At 40.0% G+C, this 16,838-nt stretch overlaps 2 protein-coding genes across 3 annotated transcripts; both read left to right on the top strand.

Moving 5' to 3' along the window:
• Positions 1-1,106: 1,106 nt before the first annotated feature.
• Positions 1,107-3,478, top strand: LOC149818033 (uncharacterized). Its single transcript, XM_089985381.1, has 2 exons — positions 1,107-2,659; positions 3,020-3,478. The coding sequence occupies exons 1-2, from the start codon at positions 1,218-1,220 to the stop codon at positions 3,333-3,335; spliced, it is 1,758 nt and encodes a 585-aa protein (XP_089841507.1). The 5' UTR covers positions 1,107-1,217; the 3' UTR covers positions 3,336-3,478.
• Positions 3,479-8,358: 4,880 nt separating this feature from the next.
• Positions 8,359-16,395, top strand: LOC149818032 (uncharacterized). 2 transcript variants are annotated; one of them, XM_089984850.1, is made up of 12 exons: positions 8,359-8,751; positions 8,849-9,068; positions 9,477-9,677; positions 9,934-10,004; positions 10,088-10,250; positions 12,217-12,813; positions 13,108-13,488; positions 14,354-14,429; positions 14,511-14,574; positions 14,810-14,945; positions 15,868-15,981; positions 16,078-16,395. In XM_089984850.1, exons 1-12 carry the CDS (start codon positions 8,534-8,536, stop codon positions 16,141-16,143), a joined length of 2,307 nt encoding a protein of 768 aa, XP_089840976.1. In that variant the 5' UTR covers positions 8,359-8,533; the 3' UTR covers positions 16,144-16,395. The 2 variants fall into 2 exon arrangements, with proteins under 2 accessions (XP_089840976.1, XP_089840975.1); XM_089984849.1 differs by having other exon boundaries at positions 15,776-15,981.
• The last annotated feature ends 443 nt before the right edge of the window (positions 16,396-16,838 follow it).

Genomic DNA, 16,838 nt, shown 5'->3' with positions numbered 1-16,838 from the left:
ATTCCTACACATGGTTGGGTTTTTATAAGGTTTAAAAAATCAATGATCCAGAATCTTTGTGAATTTTGGAAGCTTCAAATTCATTTTTTTCATCAAAAACACATGATCCAGATGTGAAATCCTCATAAAATGACCATGCCCTGTAAAAAAATACAAAAAAGGCAGAAAAACCCATTTAGCATGTATGATTTTGCATCTAACCTGCCTGTATCTACAAATTTCTCTAGTATATATACTATATGATTTAAAATATATTTAAAATATAATTTTTTAAAATTTAATGCAAGTACAAACATAAGAAGGTAGGCATTGCACCTATTGAAAATAAGATGAGAGAGAATCGTTTACGGTGGTTTGGACATATTCGGCGAAGGCCTAATAATGCTCGAGTTAAAAGGATGGAGAAATGAAAAAATATATTAGTTAAAAGAGGTTGGGATAGGCTTAGGAAGACATGGATGGAGATGATAGGAAAGGATATGAATGCTTTGAATAAGACATGACATTTGATAGAAATGATTGGAGGAGAAGGATTCATGTGGAAGACCCCCGAATGATTTTCTTTTTTGGTTCATATCGCCGACCCTAATTTTTTTGAGATGAAGACGTAGTTATTGTTGTTGCGATTGTACAAACCGAGTGGTGTACTTATTGTTTATGTTCAGCTTCCTGAGCCTATTTTATGAGTTTGGACCATCTCCTTGTCAACCACACCACACATGAGTTGAGCCATGAGCTGCTTGGCTTGTTTTTTCGGTCCTACGTAGACGAGCACAATTCACTTATCTTCGTAGACATGAGTTCAGCTCGCAAATTGGAAGAGTAGGACACGAGGACACAAAATATATATTTTTTTAATCAAATAAAAACTGTTTTTGATATTTTAATAATGAAAATGCATTTTTATTGAAAAAAAATAAAAAATATTAAAACGTCATTAAAAATGGCGTGTCCCCCGGTGTCACCGGGGACACACCCAAATTTCGTGTCCCTGTGACATCGGGAACCGTGCAACGGGATATGCGTGAGTGGAGCCCCCGCACACTTCAACTACTTTGGTTATATGCAATATGACCACAACTGCTAATCTGCCCTGCATGTTCCATAACTCCATAGTCAGACAGTTGCAGCAGAGAAACTGGTTTTGTTGCCTGTCCACTTAAACCCTAAACCCTAAGACCCTACCCTGTTGACAGAAAGAGGGGTTTGGGAAAAGAATGGAGGTGGAGGAGCAGGCGGATGGTCCCTCAACATCAACCCCAGAGCCCCAAACCAAGAAGCTAAAGATGTCCACCACCACCGAAGATGAGGCCGAGGAGAGCGCCACCACCACCACCAGGCGGACTCGGTTCAAGCGTCGGAAGATCGCGTTGTTTTTGGCCTATTGCGGCGTTGGCTACCAAGGGATGCAGCGCAATCCTGGGGCCAAGACCATCGAGGGCGAACTCGAGCTCGCCCTCCTCAGGGCCGGGGCCATCGCCGAGCCCGACTACGGCGACCCCCGCAAGGTCGACTGGATGCGCTCCGCCCGCACCGATAAGGGCGTCAGCGCCGTCGGTCAGGTCGTCTCCGGCCGCTTCTTCGTCGACCCGCCTGGCCTGATCGATCGCCTCAACTCCCACCTCCCCCCGCTGATCGTCGCCCTTGGGTACAAGCGCGTTACCGCCTCCTTCAATGCCAAGAAGTACTGCGACCGCCGGCGGTACGTCTACCTTCTTCCCGTATTTGCCCTCGACCCCACTGCGCACCCCGATCGGGAGAGCGTGCTGGAGAGCGAGGGCTTCGATAACGCTCTCGCCAAGTGTTTGGAATGCTCCGAGAGAGGGAGGAAGGTGGTTGGGGTTATGGGAGGGCGAAGGAGCGAGAGGAATTCGAAGGAGGGTGAGGGGGTTTTGGTAGGTTCTGGTGCAGTTGAGGAAAACGGAGAGATTTGCCATTCTGAAATGGTTTTGGAATCCGGGGAAGCCGTAGAAGATGGAGTCTCTGCAATTCCAGAAGAAGAGCAAGAGAAAACTAGGGTTCCTGAGGTCTTAGTGGGTGAGGGGGGAAATGGGGTTTCTTCAAATTCGGGGCGATTGATGCAAAACGAGGTACCTTTCGATTCGGATCTTGCGAAAACATCCGGTGAGGCGGATTCTGTAGAAAAGGAGGAGACAGAAGTTGGAGATTTTTCTTGCTCGGAAGGGATAGTAAAAATTAGTGGTTCTTTGGACTCTGGAGAAGAAGATAAAGCTGGGGTTTTGCCTGTGCTCGAACAGAGAGAGAATAGGAATTCTGTTGATGTCGAAGAACAAGGAACCGAGGTTAATGGAGATCAGCAGCAGGTTGAATGCATCGAGAAGGAAGATGGACGGAGCGGTACCTTCTGTTATGGTCATAAGGAAAAAGAGATGTTCAATGGTATCCTAAAGATGTATGTTGGTACTCATAATTTTCATAATTTAACAACACGAATAAAGGCAGAGGATCCATCGGCTAATCGCTACATTGTGTCATTTGAAGCCAATGACGTTGTCGCCGTTGATGGTATTGATTTTGTGAAATGTGTAGTCGTGGGGCAGAGCTTCATGCTACATCAGATCCGCAAGATGATCGGGCTTGCTGTTGCAGTCATGCGTGGCTGCGCTCCAGAGTCGTTGATAACAACAGCTTTGAGGAGGTAGACTTCTGTTTGAATTTCAAATTTTATCCAGTTTTTTGCGTGATCAGTTCAAACTGTCGATTTTGGTCTCTTCCTGTTTTTTTCATTTTAATTTTGCTTTCTAGTCTGTTGTTTTCTTTGAGAATTTAGTGAAATTGGTACTTACAGGAAATGCTAAAGTTTCATGTCCTTATTCCAGTGCTGTTGAAGCTTTCTGTTAGCAAATTTATTGAAGAGAGTAGTTAGAGAAATTGATACTTTCTCTTAGCTATTCATGGATGCTATGATGCTCTTAGAGCTGATGACACCTTTTCATAATGTTTTCTTATATTCAACTGTGAATAATGTTGTTCTTTCATTTGCCTTTGGTATCTTCAGGGATGTGAATATCAATGTTCCTACAGCCCCTGAGCTGGGTCTTTTTCTGTATGAATGCCTGTATACTTCATATAATCAGAAGTGGAGAGATTCTCATGAGGAGTTGTCTTTGGAGGGATATGCTGAACAGGTGGAAGAATTCAAAATGAAGCATATATATGCTCACATTGCGTCAACTGAACGTAAGGAAGGAGTTGTAGCACTTTGGCTTCACTCTCTAAACCATCGTAATTATCCTGATTTCCGAATGGAACATCCCAATGGAGATAATGATACTGAAGTAGGCATGCGATGTAAAAATGGTGCCACCGAGTGAATTGGTCTGATATGATTGGCTGACATGGCACATAAGTTTTGTTATTTCCAACTTTTCCTTCCAAAATGTGGATGGTATAAAAAACTGCCATTTTTTTAGCAGGGAGCGTGTTCATCCTGTATTATTTATAAATGCTCACTATTCTATTAACATGATTCTTTTTTTTTAATGCTATACATTGCCAGGAATTGTTGAGAAGATGTTGAGAATCAAAATAGCAACCTAAAGTTCAGTTTATATCATACTGTGCAATTGTTTATGTTATATCTTATTAGGGACAAAATTACACAATCCACCAATCCTGTATCAAAAGAGAGTTTATGATACTATGCTGTATTCTTATGTAGCATTGGATGTTAACTGTGTAATGCATACTGTAGGTATAACATAGAAGTAGGCCAGTTATTGAAATTCACCCTGATCACACATTTCATAGTGATTTTCCTTGCCAACATATGCACAAGAACATTTTGATAGTACTCATGACTGTTGCTACATCTAGAAACCTGGACCTCCTTTCGCACTCAAACAGGACGCAGAAAGGCCTTCATAGACCTTTGGGTGATATATTATTTGCATTAAAATGGAGGGGGTGGATTTAGTGGTGCATAATTTGTAGTCATGATGAATTGATCCTTTTGCTCATGTTTTCATGCCCAAAAGGCTTATGGAACAAAAGCATTTATCACTTATCCTAGGCAAACCTTAGCCTTTTTGAGAGCACACCCTTCCAATGCATTTCTGAATCACCAGCCTATAATTCATAGGTGGCATCTAATGCAGTGATAAGTACATGGATGCTAGATGAGCTTTATTGATCCTTGAAACATAGTTAAGGGAATCAAAACCATAGACTTGACTAGGTACCACTATTTGGCTGGGTGGAAAGTTGGGTGAGTTTGTTAAGCCAGTATGAACTTTTGTCAATCTAGTGTTCTTTCTTTTTTTACTTGGAGAAACTGCCCCAGGCACAGGGACCTAGCCGCCCTGGCTCAGCCTACCGTACTGATGGCCAGTGTCCATGTTGGTGTAAAACTCTGAGGGCTTACCCCTCGACCCAAGAGAGTCTCCAAGTTTTGGCTTACACAGGGGGGTGACGCCCATGGGATTTGAACCTAGACTGCCCCGTCAAACGGTCTAGGCCCCATCCCACTATGCCAAACCCCTTGGGTCTAAACTCACTCTGGTGTTCTAGATGCCCACAAATCCTGATGTTCTGGCACCCTTACTGTCCCAAACACCTAAAATTTCAGGTGCCCTAGGTGTTTTGAGTTTAAGAATCCCTACTTAGGGTGAAATTTACGAAGCTTTTTCTCTTATCCTTTGACCTTTAAACCCTTGACCCTACTTGAGAGTTTTTGTTAAACTCCTTGGCCCTCAAACTTGAGAGGTTTGAGATCCGAGGATCTTTGAGATACATGTATTTTGGAGGTCTTAAGGATCTTAGGTCTTCTGAGCCTTGCCAAATCTGGCTTGAGTCAAGATTAAGGGCACGTTTATGTGTCATGGAAAGTGAGTTGTTTTCTAAAGAAATGCATCAACGGACGTGCATTTTTGCGGAGCCCATAGTGAACACAAACAACAGAAACCTGCATTTTTTTGCAAAAACCCTTGGTGGGCGTGCCATTTTACATGTTGGAGGTGGGTTTTCCGTGGCAGTAGAATCCAGTGTTGTGAGAGGCGTACGCCTCAGTACCTGAAGCGTACGCCTCAGTACCTGAAGCGTACGCCTCAGTACCTGAAGCGTACGCCTCAGTACCTGAAGCGTACGCCTCAGTACCTGAAGCGTACGCCTCAGTACCTGAAGCGTACGCCTCAGTACCTGAAGCGTACGCCTCAGAGGCAAGGCGCACGCTCAAGGTACTGAGGCGCACACTCAAGCATACTGGAATGTACGACGCCTCTTCCTTTCTGGTGCCACATTTGAACACATTTTCTGTTGTGTGACTCCATTATGGAAGATGATCCCAACTGCACAAACCATCCCCCGACTTCTTTTCTATGTTGCACCTTTTGATTCTCATCCATTACACACACACTGGTCGTATCCTTAATAGTTCTCGTTGCTTCCACAAGGCTTCCAAACATGTTTTTAGGCCAGCCCCCTCTTCAACCTTTGGATCTTCTGTCATCGACAGAACGATCCTCTGTGCTTCTGGGAATCGACTGTTGTTAACCCTTGACTTACAAACAATGAGGTTCAGGTTGTTAGCCCCACATGGTCGGTCACACATTGTATTATTCTTCCAAAATTAATATATCATCATTTCTCGCACGTTAAATCCCTTTGCCTTGGCTTTGATTTCTCAATCTTCATTATTTTAAATTTTCATTATTTTATTAATATTATATATTTTATTATTTTGATCATGAAGCTTATGCTTCAACACCTCAAGGCTTATGCCTCGCTTCATAACATGCTCAATGCCTCGCTTTGCCTCATCACATTTAACAACCTTGGTAGAATCCATGGAAAGGGGGTGCTGGCGCACCCCATTCTCTGAATGGAGTGAGAAGTGTGGCGTGTCCTTGTGACATGAGCAAACACTCTCAGACAGGTTGACACGGACACTTATGGTGATTATTTTAATATTATTTAATGTTTTGAGTTTTATTTTAATAAAAATGTATTTTTGATATTAAAATACCAAAAAATAGTTTTTTATTGATTAATTTTTTTTTAAAATTTGTGTCCTCTGTCTTATGGTCTTATGTTTAAAAAGAAAATGTTGACCGTTCAAGTCCAATCCGTGTCCCTTCTCTTTGTGACACAGGGTTGAATGTGGAGTGGAATATAATAAGAAACAGATGCTGGAGGTAATTTTTTTGTCAAGTGCTGTATGTCACTGTTCTGACAGTATAAAACTCCGTGGGCTTACCCTTTGCCCCAAGGGAGTCGCTCGCATGCTTCGGCTTGCACAAGAGGTGATGCTCGTGAGAATTGAACCTAGACTGCCTGCCTAGCGGCCTAGGTCCCATCCCACTGAGCCAAACCCCTTCTAGGCTAAGTCACACACGAGAATATTCACCTGGTCCTCAAAATGTGGAGTTCAAGGACAACCTTTCTACGTTAGGGTTCATTCTAAATCCCTCATGATATTTTGAAAAAAACTAGTGTTTCAGTGGTACTGCCATATATATTTTGGATCTCAATTCAATCTTATATCATCAGATCTTATCTGAATTCAGATTTGGATTTGGATTGACTGTACACAATTCAGATTTAGATATGGCAGAAACTGATCTGCTCCATTTCTGATCCGTTAGCAACCCCATTCGCATCCTGTCCTTATTGAGTCCAGACCATTGTCACCCAATTAACTAAAGGATACCTCAGAGCAGTTCCTTTTTAACCTTTTTCCTGTTCATCGGAGAAACCATGTGCAGTGGAAGTTGCTCCAAAAAAAATCAACAGTGAATATTAACCCATTGTAGATTGTGATCTCCCTCACATCTGTGCTTGTAAAAAAAAGATGGAATTGTGGCCACATGAGTGGGGACTGGTCAGATTCGGATTCGTGCCAGATCTTGCTCGATTCAAATTCGAATCTAAAATACAAACAATATATCTGAATCCGCATCTGGATCTGAATAAGATCTGATGAGGTGAGGTTGAATCTGAAATACATACGACCACAATAGGTTCAGAAGAAAAAAAACAAAAGCAAACTATTTACATGTACAAAAAGTGCAACCCAATTGAATTTTGATTCGGATCAATTTCAAAATTGACTTAAATTACTGATCCAAATCTGAGCCGAATCCGAAAGTAATTTGATTGAACAGATGCACATTCAAATTTTACTTAAAAGACTCAAATCTCAAAATAACATGGCGGACTAGGATCGAATATCAGACTATATCGCATCCATTTGCATCCCTAGGTGGGGTCGTATAGTAGTAGCCCCACTATTTGCTTGCATTATGGGATAACCCAGTGGGATTCGAACCCGAGACCTCTCAGATGAGATAGTACGATCTCATTGGACCCCTACAATGGAGACATTCTTAGCTCATGAGCACGCAAAGATAGCGAAAGCGAGTTGGTCTTCTTCAAGCACCATAAGATCGAATCTCTGAGTAACATTGTTGCTCCCACATTGACGTTAGGGAAAGAAAAATATTACGGACAGAGCGGTATGCTTTATTTATTTATAGCAAAATGAAAAAAATGGTAGGCACTCAGCGACCAATAAGGGGCCTTTTGCTTGTCACTGAAAATTTGGGTTTTTTCAAGAAAATGCATCGCCGAGTGTGCATTTTCGTAGAACCCACAATGCCAAAACAAACACGGCATCGTGGAAATGCTTTGACGGGTGTGTCATTTTATACGCAGGATCTTCCTTTTTAAGGAAAATGGTTTTCGTGAGGGGTCCGATTCAGGGCAGAAGGGGTGCTGCAATACCCTATTCTATGACAAGCAAATACATCCTAAGTAGGGATGGCAATGGACCGGGACGGAGGACAAGGTCTCCACCCCCGCCCTGTTTCAAAATCTGAACCTTCATCCCCGCACGAGGATGGATTTTAACCTCCACCCCGCCTCCATCCCCGGTCCAAACGGGGGTGAGGCGGGGCAGGGCCCTGTTTCCCCTCGATCTATAGTCATTACTTAAAGGATTGGGGATGGGGCGAGGCGGGTGGGGGAAAGCGTAAGTCCATCCCGGCCTCCATCCCCACACGGGGATAGATTTTAACCTTCATCCCCGCTTTCATTCCCGTTTCATGCTCTTCATCCCGGGTCCAAACGGGGCGAGGTGGGGCAGAGCCCTGGTATCTCCGGGTCCACTGCCATCCCTAATCCTGAGAGCACGTTTGAAATCAAGAAAGATGTGGGAAAAGTGATGCAAAATGGAAGATCAGTATAATTTGATCCTTCTAAATGAGGGACACTTTTTAGCCGTGAGAGTTTTTCTAAAACAGTATAATTTTTTACATTCTTTTTTAAAAAAATTTATTTTTACACTCCCACCACTCACTTTCTTTTCTATGAAAGTTTTTCGCTCTTCCAAACGTGGTTTTTAGTAAAGAAACAACTACCGCCCCCGTAAAAAGGACTAGGCAGGCAAAGGTCAGTACCCTTCGTCGGAAGAGAGGACCCATTTTCTTACAGAGACAACGATGCGTCTCCGGCGTATTTATAGCGATGGGTGCGAGAGAGCAGGCGACTATTTTAATAGTCAATTTGGATAGGCGGGATGTTTTCCTCTTTGCGACTATATAATAGTCGCTCGCTCTGTCTGGCAGCCCTTGCTGTAAATACGCCGGGAAACTTCCGCGGGCGCATCGTTGTCTCGTGTAAGAAAATGGGTTCTCTCTCGTTCGTGGAGTCTCCGCTTCAATACCCACCTGCCAGAAGAGACGATTCCGTCGTCGATGATTACCACGGCGTTTTGATTCCCGATCCATATCGTTGGTACGTGTTGATTTCTCCTCCTTTGTCTTCTTTTTATCTGTTGTTGGTGGTGAATATTTGCTTTTGGGGATGTGATTTTTTGGGGGTTGGTTGGAAGGTTGGAGGATCCCGATTCGGAGGAGGTCAAGGAATTCGTTGATAAGCAGGTGGGCTTAACCGAGTCCGTGCTGCAAGTCTGCGAGACGAGGGAGAAGCTCAGCGAACAGATTACGACTCTCTTCGACCATCCCCGATTCGATACACCGTTCAGGAAGGGGAACAAGTACTTCTACTCCCACAATTCTGGTCTCCAGGCACAAAGTGTGCTCTACGTTCAGGTCTCTCTCTCTCTCTCACACACACACACACATACATTCATATACGCGTAGCTCGTTTTGAGAATTTCATCTCTTTTTTCCTTTCTTGTGTTTGGATTCATGGAATGGGGTAGAATTGGAATCCAATACTATCAAAGTTCTCTCTTTCCCTTTTTTATTGGAAGAATTTTGATGGAATGGGAGTCCAATTCGACCAAAGTCTTGGATTTTTTTTGGCCGGGTGGGGTGGGGGAGTTATTGGAAATTGGAAATATGGGTATTAGGCCTTAGGACCTGCAGCATTGTCGGATACCGGCCTTGGTTCTATAGTTGAATAGAAAGGACTGTTTGCTGTTATATATTTCTACGAGAATCATTGCTATAGTGTTGATAACATTCATGATTTGTTTTTTCATCTCTGTATTTTAGGATGATTTAGAGGGCGAGGCTGAGGTTTTACTTGATCCTAATGTTCTTAGTGAGGATGGGACAGTTGCCCTGAGCATGTTCTCATTCAGTGAGGATGCAAAGTTTCTTGCTTATGGGCTTAGTTCAAGTGGCAGCGATTGGGTGACCATCAAAGTAATCCGTATTGAGGATAAGTGTGTACTGCCTGATACTCTATCATGGGTATGTATATGGTTGACTCATCACTTTGCTTTGTTATTCAATGCAAGAATGGAATTGGTAGGATGTGAGGACTGGATTATCTGATTCACCTGCAACTCTTTTAGTTTCTTATTCTAGTGAAAATGTTCAAGATTTGATGCATTGTGAAATCCGCACCGAGAAAGATTTTAGGAAAGAAATCAATAGTGTGGTGTTAATAATCTGGAGCTAAAACAACAAAAAATATTTATTCTGGTGATTTATTTGCTCTTTATAGGTCAAGTTTTCATCAATTAGCTGGACCCATGATGGCAACGGCTTTTTCTATGGTCGCTATCCGGCACCCAAGTATGTGAACCTTTTGTATATGAATTTCTTCTCCTTTGTTTCTGTCATGCTCATTGCATTTAGTTTCTTGATGCTTCAAATAGGGAAGGGGAAGACATAGATGCTGGGATTGAGACAAACATAAATCTTAATCATGAGCTCTATTACCACTTTTTGGGCACTGATCAGTCTGAAGATATTTTATTCTGGAAGGATCCTGAGAACCCTAAATTTATTTTCCAATCACAAGTTACTAAGGATGGAAAGGTAGGAAACTCATTTCTGCTCTCTTTGTACATTTTTGTGAGAAACATGCGCTATTGATTTTATATCATGTTTCATTGCTGTTGACTATTAGATGTTTATATGTTGAAATGTTGTGAGTCAATAGTGAATGTTCATTAAGCATAAGTGGCATGATGTTTTTATCTGTTTCTTTTAGTGTTCATAAGCATAGAGACTATGGTGGGCAGTGGGTTTAAAACATACAATTTGCTGTGGTTTATCTTTCCTTCTGGTTCATGCAAATATTGATTTACTTATCAGGGAATCTTTTTGTCTAGGTAGGGGCCTAAAGGCAAGGTGATTAGAAGTACTTGGTCTCTTCTTGAAAAAGTTTGGAATAATCCTTCTACAACAACTTTTATCTTTTCATTTTGTTATTTCAATTCCTCATCATTGAAATAGCACAACTTTGATCCTGACACTCTTTTGTGCTTTGTGTGCTCAGACATCTTTTTTTCCTAGTGTGATCCCTGAACTTTGATATGCTAATTGTTGGTTCTATTATTTTTTTCTCCAGATATTTAATAGCTTATGTCTGTGTCACCTATTAGGAATGTCCTGGTTATATAATCCTTAGACCCATTTGTGCTGTTATCTGGTCAGCCCTAATTAACTAGATTTTTTTGTAATTTACTTCCCACCAAAGATATAGTATTTATTTTTCCTTCTACTGGCTGAACCAGGGCCTTCTCTATCTTCAGTATTTCCAATTAGTGGTTTCCATGTTCCTGGTTTGGCTAATAAGTTCTGTCAGATTTGTAAGCAATGTATGTGTTGAAACCTCTTTTATATATGATATCACTTCATCTATGACCAGCATATATATCTAGAGGATTAAGGTGGCCAGTCAATTTGGCTCTACCTAATTTAGGCAGTCTCTCTTCACAGTCCTAGCACTAAAATTTAAGCATACATGTCTTGAATATTTTGGTATAGTTATTTGATACTTTATTGCCTTTATTTAGCATTATGGATCAGTTGCCTCTATCCATCATAAACTTTTGCTGGGTCATAAGAACCATTACTAATTTTCATCTTTTGACATTTCCTGTTAGTTTCATTCAAAAAATAGCTTCTTTTACCTTCCTTCCTAGATACATCCTATTTGATTTTTGAATAAAGTGCTACTCTGCCATTCTTTTCCTTTTTTTTCAGTCTGGATCATAATTTACTACCCTAGAGTTGGTAGTTGGTAGTTGATGTTTTTGTTGTTCATATTAGATTCAAACCAATATTTTCTCTGTCTAATCATTGGGCTTTTCTTTTTTCTGTTACTGTAGTCAAAACATTATTGAACAGCTAACACTATCAACTACTAGTTAACGTTACAGAAAGAAAGGAACTAGATAATATTATGGAAAGATAACTAGGGATCTTAATCATGAAAGGTATACTAAGGGTGAATAACAAAGTGACATGTTGAAAGACAATGATACTAAAAATAGATGGAAGGAGTAACCTATATGTGAAAATGGGGACTGAACTAAAAAAGAAGTTTCTAATAGAGCATATTGACAGGCCAGGAAATGAGATATGGACATAGGAAAGGATAAAAAGAAAAAAAAATTGCTTCAGTTTGGATTTAACACACACACACACACACACCAGGTGCACTTAAAAATGAGACTTTTTTTTAGAACAAAAAATGAGAGAGTGTTTGAGTACATAGAATATGATAATATTATTTGTGCCTTAATTTAACGGTTTATTCTTTCCTAGAGGCAAATTGTTCCAGCATTTTACTTATGGTCGTTGCTATTAAGTTCAACATGCTTGAGATAGAGAATTTGCATGTTTGCAATCTTTCCTGGTCAGAGCTTGTTGGAGATGATTTGTTTGCTGTACTTGTTATCAATTCTGAAGATGGATAAGTTACTTGTTATCAATTCTGAAGATTGATAAGTTGATTGGGTCTTACAAACTAATTAATCTTATATGACATTTGCAGTACGTTCTTCTATATATTGCGGAGAGCTGTGACCCAGTCAACAAACTTTACTACTATGACTTGTCTTTGCTTCCCCAAGGGTTAGAAGGGTTGCGAGGAGGGAAGAATATGCTTCCATTTGTTAAGCTTGTTGACAACTTTGAAGCATGTTATGAAGCTGTGGCAAATGATGATACCCTCTTTATCTTTCGGACCAACAAGGAAGCTCCAAAGTACAAGTTGGTCCAGGTTGACCTCAAGGAGCCAAGTTCATGGACTGATGTAGTGGAAGAATCTGAAAAAGATGTGCTGAAATCAGCTATAGCTGTTAACAGGACCCAACTTTTGGTGAGTTATCTGAGTGATGTGAAGTATGTTCTGCAGTTAAGGGAATTGAGAACAGGAAAGCTGCTTCATAATTTGCCAATAGACATAGGCTCAGTTTATGGCATCTCTGGCAGGCGTGAAGACAGTGAAGTATTTATTGGATTTACAAGCTTCCTTGCACCAGGGATTATTTACCGATGTCACTTAAAAGATCATGGTGTCCCTGAGATGAAGATATTCAAGGAGATAATTGTTCCTGGCTTTGATCGCACAGCCTTCCAAGTTAACCAGGTAAGCATCTGTCGGTGAGTCTGGTCTCGTTATTTGCATCTGTCTTTTATTGATGAAGATGCATAGCATGTTACATTCTAATGATCACTTCCAGTATAGGGCACTGATTATTTTAATATCTTTTAATAAAGTGTCGAAGACTTGAAGTTTAACTTGTGAATTCATCTTCTTCTCGTATCTAGATGGTTCAGCATCAACCTTTCATTGTTTTCTCATTACCGGGAGTTGAACTCTTGCATGTCAATGTATTATCTGTTTTGTGATCCTTTACATCAACTGCATTTGTTTGATTAGGTGTTCTTCTCAAGCAAGGATGGTACAAAGATACCTATGTTCATTGTGGCAAGAAAAAATATTACCATGGATGGTTCCCATCCATTGTTGCTGTATGGTTATGGTGGCTTCAACATTAGCATCACTCCATCATTTAATGTCAGCCGGATCGTTCTTACAAGGAATCTCGGTGTAGTCCTTTGCATAGCTAACATACGTGGTGGTGGAGAGTATGGAGAAGATTGGCACAAGGCTGGTTCCCTTGGAAACAAGCAAAATTGCTTTGATGATTTCATTTCTGCTGCTGAGTTCCTTGTATCTGCTGGTTACACACAGCCAAAACATCTATGCATTGAAGGTGGAAGTAACGGCGGGCTTCTAGTTGCTGCATGCATAAATCAGGTACACACTTTTACTTTTTCAGATGCATATATATATATATATATATGTCAAAGTGAAGAGAGTTTTAGGAAAATTCCTTAAATATTAGAAACTTTTAAATCCTTCCCTATCTGTTTGATTGGGTTATATCCTGGTCTTTATCTCTCTCCTTGATATGGTAATGATGGTGATGCAACATAAGCAAAAAATTAGACTTAAATCCCTAGTAAGTACCAGGCCCTTTTTTGAGCCATTCTTTCTGATTGTGGCCTAAATTGTCCATTCTCTCTCATGTCATATATAAGTATGATGTTTGAAGAAGCCAGTCTTGAAACCCTATTTTTTTTTTGGCTTGGTTTTCTGCCCATAATTTTCTGGCACCATTGAACTAGGAGAACCAAGGGGGTGGGAAGAGGATAGAAGGAATTCAATCTAAAGCATCCTGTTAGCATATTTTCAAAGGAGGATCCAGGTTATGCATGATCCATAGAATACCATTGTGAATACAAACAATCTTGATTGCTGAAAGTTGGTTGCTTGTTGTAAGTGAATGTGTGCTTCCACTTAATACATGCCTTGGTGCCCATGTTTATGAATTGTTCAATATTCATGATCATTCTTCACAAGACTGTCTTGGTGTGCGAGGCATTTCACGTACTGAATGGATCACTACAACATATTACGGCCTTACAGGCCCAATTCAGGTGAATGATTTTTACTCTGCAGAGCATGCATGATTTAGAGAATATTGAGCTACTACCTGACACATAATTATTAGACTTAATATATCTGTCTCGTTTCATCAATAGGCACTTGCGTATGATGAGTATTTTCCTGTTGTATAATATGTTAAGTGATATGATGATTTAATTTTTCATGGGAGCAGAAACCTGACCTTTTTGGATGTGCTTTGGCTCATGTTGGCGTGATGGACATGTTACGTTTTCACAAGTTTACTATTGGTTAGTATTCTCCCTTGTCATGATAAGTGATTCATTAATATGTATCCTTATATTTAACTTGGTTTATTTTTTCTAATACAGGGCATGCTTGGACATCTGACTATGGTTGCTCAGAGAAGAAGGAAGAATTTGAATGGCTAATTAAGTGAGAGAACCCTTTATAGTTTTATCTGTGGTTGTGTATATACCTGCTGTGCACTTAGTCCATTGTCCCTCTTTTTTTGAGAAAAAGCCATGGAAGTAATTTTTATTTTTGGGGTCTAATTGATTCTTTTCCATTTTATATGCATCATATTGTTAAGTCAATATCTTTTTTGAATATCGGTTCCTTGATAGTTAGTTGACTTTCAATTTAGGATTAAGGTGTTCTATTTTACCAGGTACTCACCCCTTCATAATGTGAAGCGGCCATGGGAGAGATTTGGTGATCAGCAATCCCAGTATCCACCTACCATGTTGTTCACTGCTGACCATGATGATAGGGTCGTGCCACTGCATTCTTTGAAACTGCTGGCTGTAAGTATCCCAATGTCAATTGTCATGGCAAAAAAGTGTCAATATCAATTATATCCAGGCTTCATGCATCATCCCGACCATGGGCATTTTAGTGATAATAAATATATCATTTGCTCTTAGAAAATTAGTAGCTTGCTCATGATGTTGATGATTAATGCATGAAACCACCATATCATATGAAACCTTTAGAGCTATAAATTTGTGATGAATTTGTAACATCCACATGGCTGTGAGTCAACATGATAAATACACAGATTGCAAATGTATGCCTCCTTTTTTTTCTGTTTTTTTTTGAATAATTGATTCAAAATTGTTTAAAAAAGTTACATAGGTTTTAGTTGTTAATAATCTTTTACCTTGAATCAATCAAGTATACCACAGCTAATTGTGTATGATTTGGGGTGATGCAAGTTATGTATATTTCAACCATTTGGTCTTTTAGTAATTGAACAGAATTACATGTCTTGCTGCGATGTCAAATGTCCCAATGAAGTCAATTAATCTGCTCTTACATAAAGTATGTCTACTTCAGTTAGATCAATATTGTAGCTGTAATATATTGCTGTGAGAGAAAAAGTTACAACTTAATAGCCAGAATTACCTTTTAGCACTTCTGCTGGTAGCTATTGTGTCGGTGATGCTCTCCTTTGTAAGGTGGGAGAGCTCATAAGAACTCAAGGGTATTTTGCAACCTGGTTTCTGTAAACCCTGGTTTTGTTGTATGGGGGACAATCTGTTAACCTAATTTTGTGATTTATTTTTAATTTCACAAAAATAAGTGTTTGTTTGGGTGACAATATTTTTGCTGCTTTGGTCACTGTCCCATGCAGTTGCACGTGTTTGCTACTCATTTTTGTGGATATTCACCCCGTACTCTATATTATAGCTTTGTTCATGGTAATTTCGCTCTCTTCAACTTCAGACTATGCAATATGAGCTTTGCACAAGCTTGGAGAAGAGCCCACAGACCAACCCCATTATTGGCCGGATTGATCGAAAAGCTGGACATGGAGCTGGTCGTCCTACGAAAAAAATGGTAACAAGCAAATTGCTTATATGCATGGCTCATGCATTTTTTTTATCATAGGTGGTTGTTTGGCTGACCCTGTTTCTGTTGCTTGTTTCTTTGCAGATAGATGAAGCTGCTGATAAGTACAGTTTCATGGCTAAAATGTTGGGAGCATCTTGGACCAACTAAATTGGAAAATCCCATCTATGCTGGAGACAAGAGGGATTGCTAGCAAACATGGGGTTGGAAGTTGAAACTGATCGCCAGAATCTAAAGATTTTGTGATTCATTTTTCAATCTTTTGTGTGATAGAAAGGTCTATATTATCGTTATTTATTTGAGATGGAATAGCATTCAAGCTCTTGTATGATATTCCAAAAAGCTGAACAAGTGGACAATAAAAAAAGTTGCAAATATCTGCTATGAGATGTTTGTGCTTAATTCTGTTGGTATTTCCTTCCTTTCTTACTACAGGCCATGGTCACAATATATCAACGATATCATAGAAATGTAGTTCTTTAATACTTTAAAAGACAAATTTTCAAAAGTTTTATAGCAGTTTCTTGAAAAAAACGTCCTTCATTTGTTTTTGGTCTCACAGCTAATTGCAAATGATGCATTTTGAACAGAGGTTTGCCAACTATGTTTGGCTTCTGGTTCCCTGGGAGTTATCCCTCAGCCTGGCCATAAAAAACCTTTAAATAAAAAGACTATAAAAAAAGAGAAAAAAAAATGTAGTCCGGCTGTGTCTTAAGTTCATTTTGGAGGAAACCCCAAAGAATATCACAGAGAAGAAAACAACAAACGGTCAAAAGTGTAAAGACAGGAATTAACAAAAGTTTTGAAGTGCTTTCTGAAGAAATATTTACTACTACGGGTTGCAA

This window comes from Nuphar pumila, chromosome 13 (assembly GCF_984573655.1).
Source record: "Nuphar pumila chromosome 13, dmNupPumi1.hap1.1, whole genome shotgun sequence".
NCBI lineage: Eukaryota > Viridiplantae > Streptophyta > Magnoliopsida > Nymphaeales > Nymphaeaceae > Nuphar > Nuphar pumila.
Note: the sequence above shows the minus strand (reverse complement) of the source record. Positions and strands in the feature narration are given on the sequence as shown.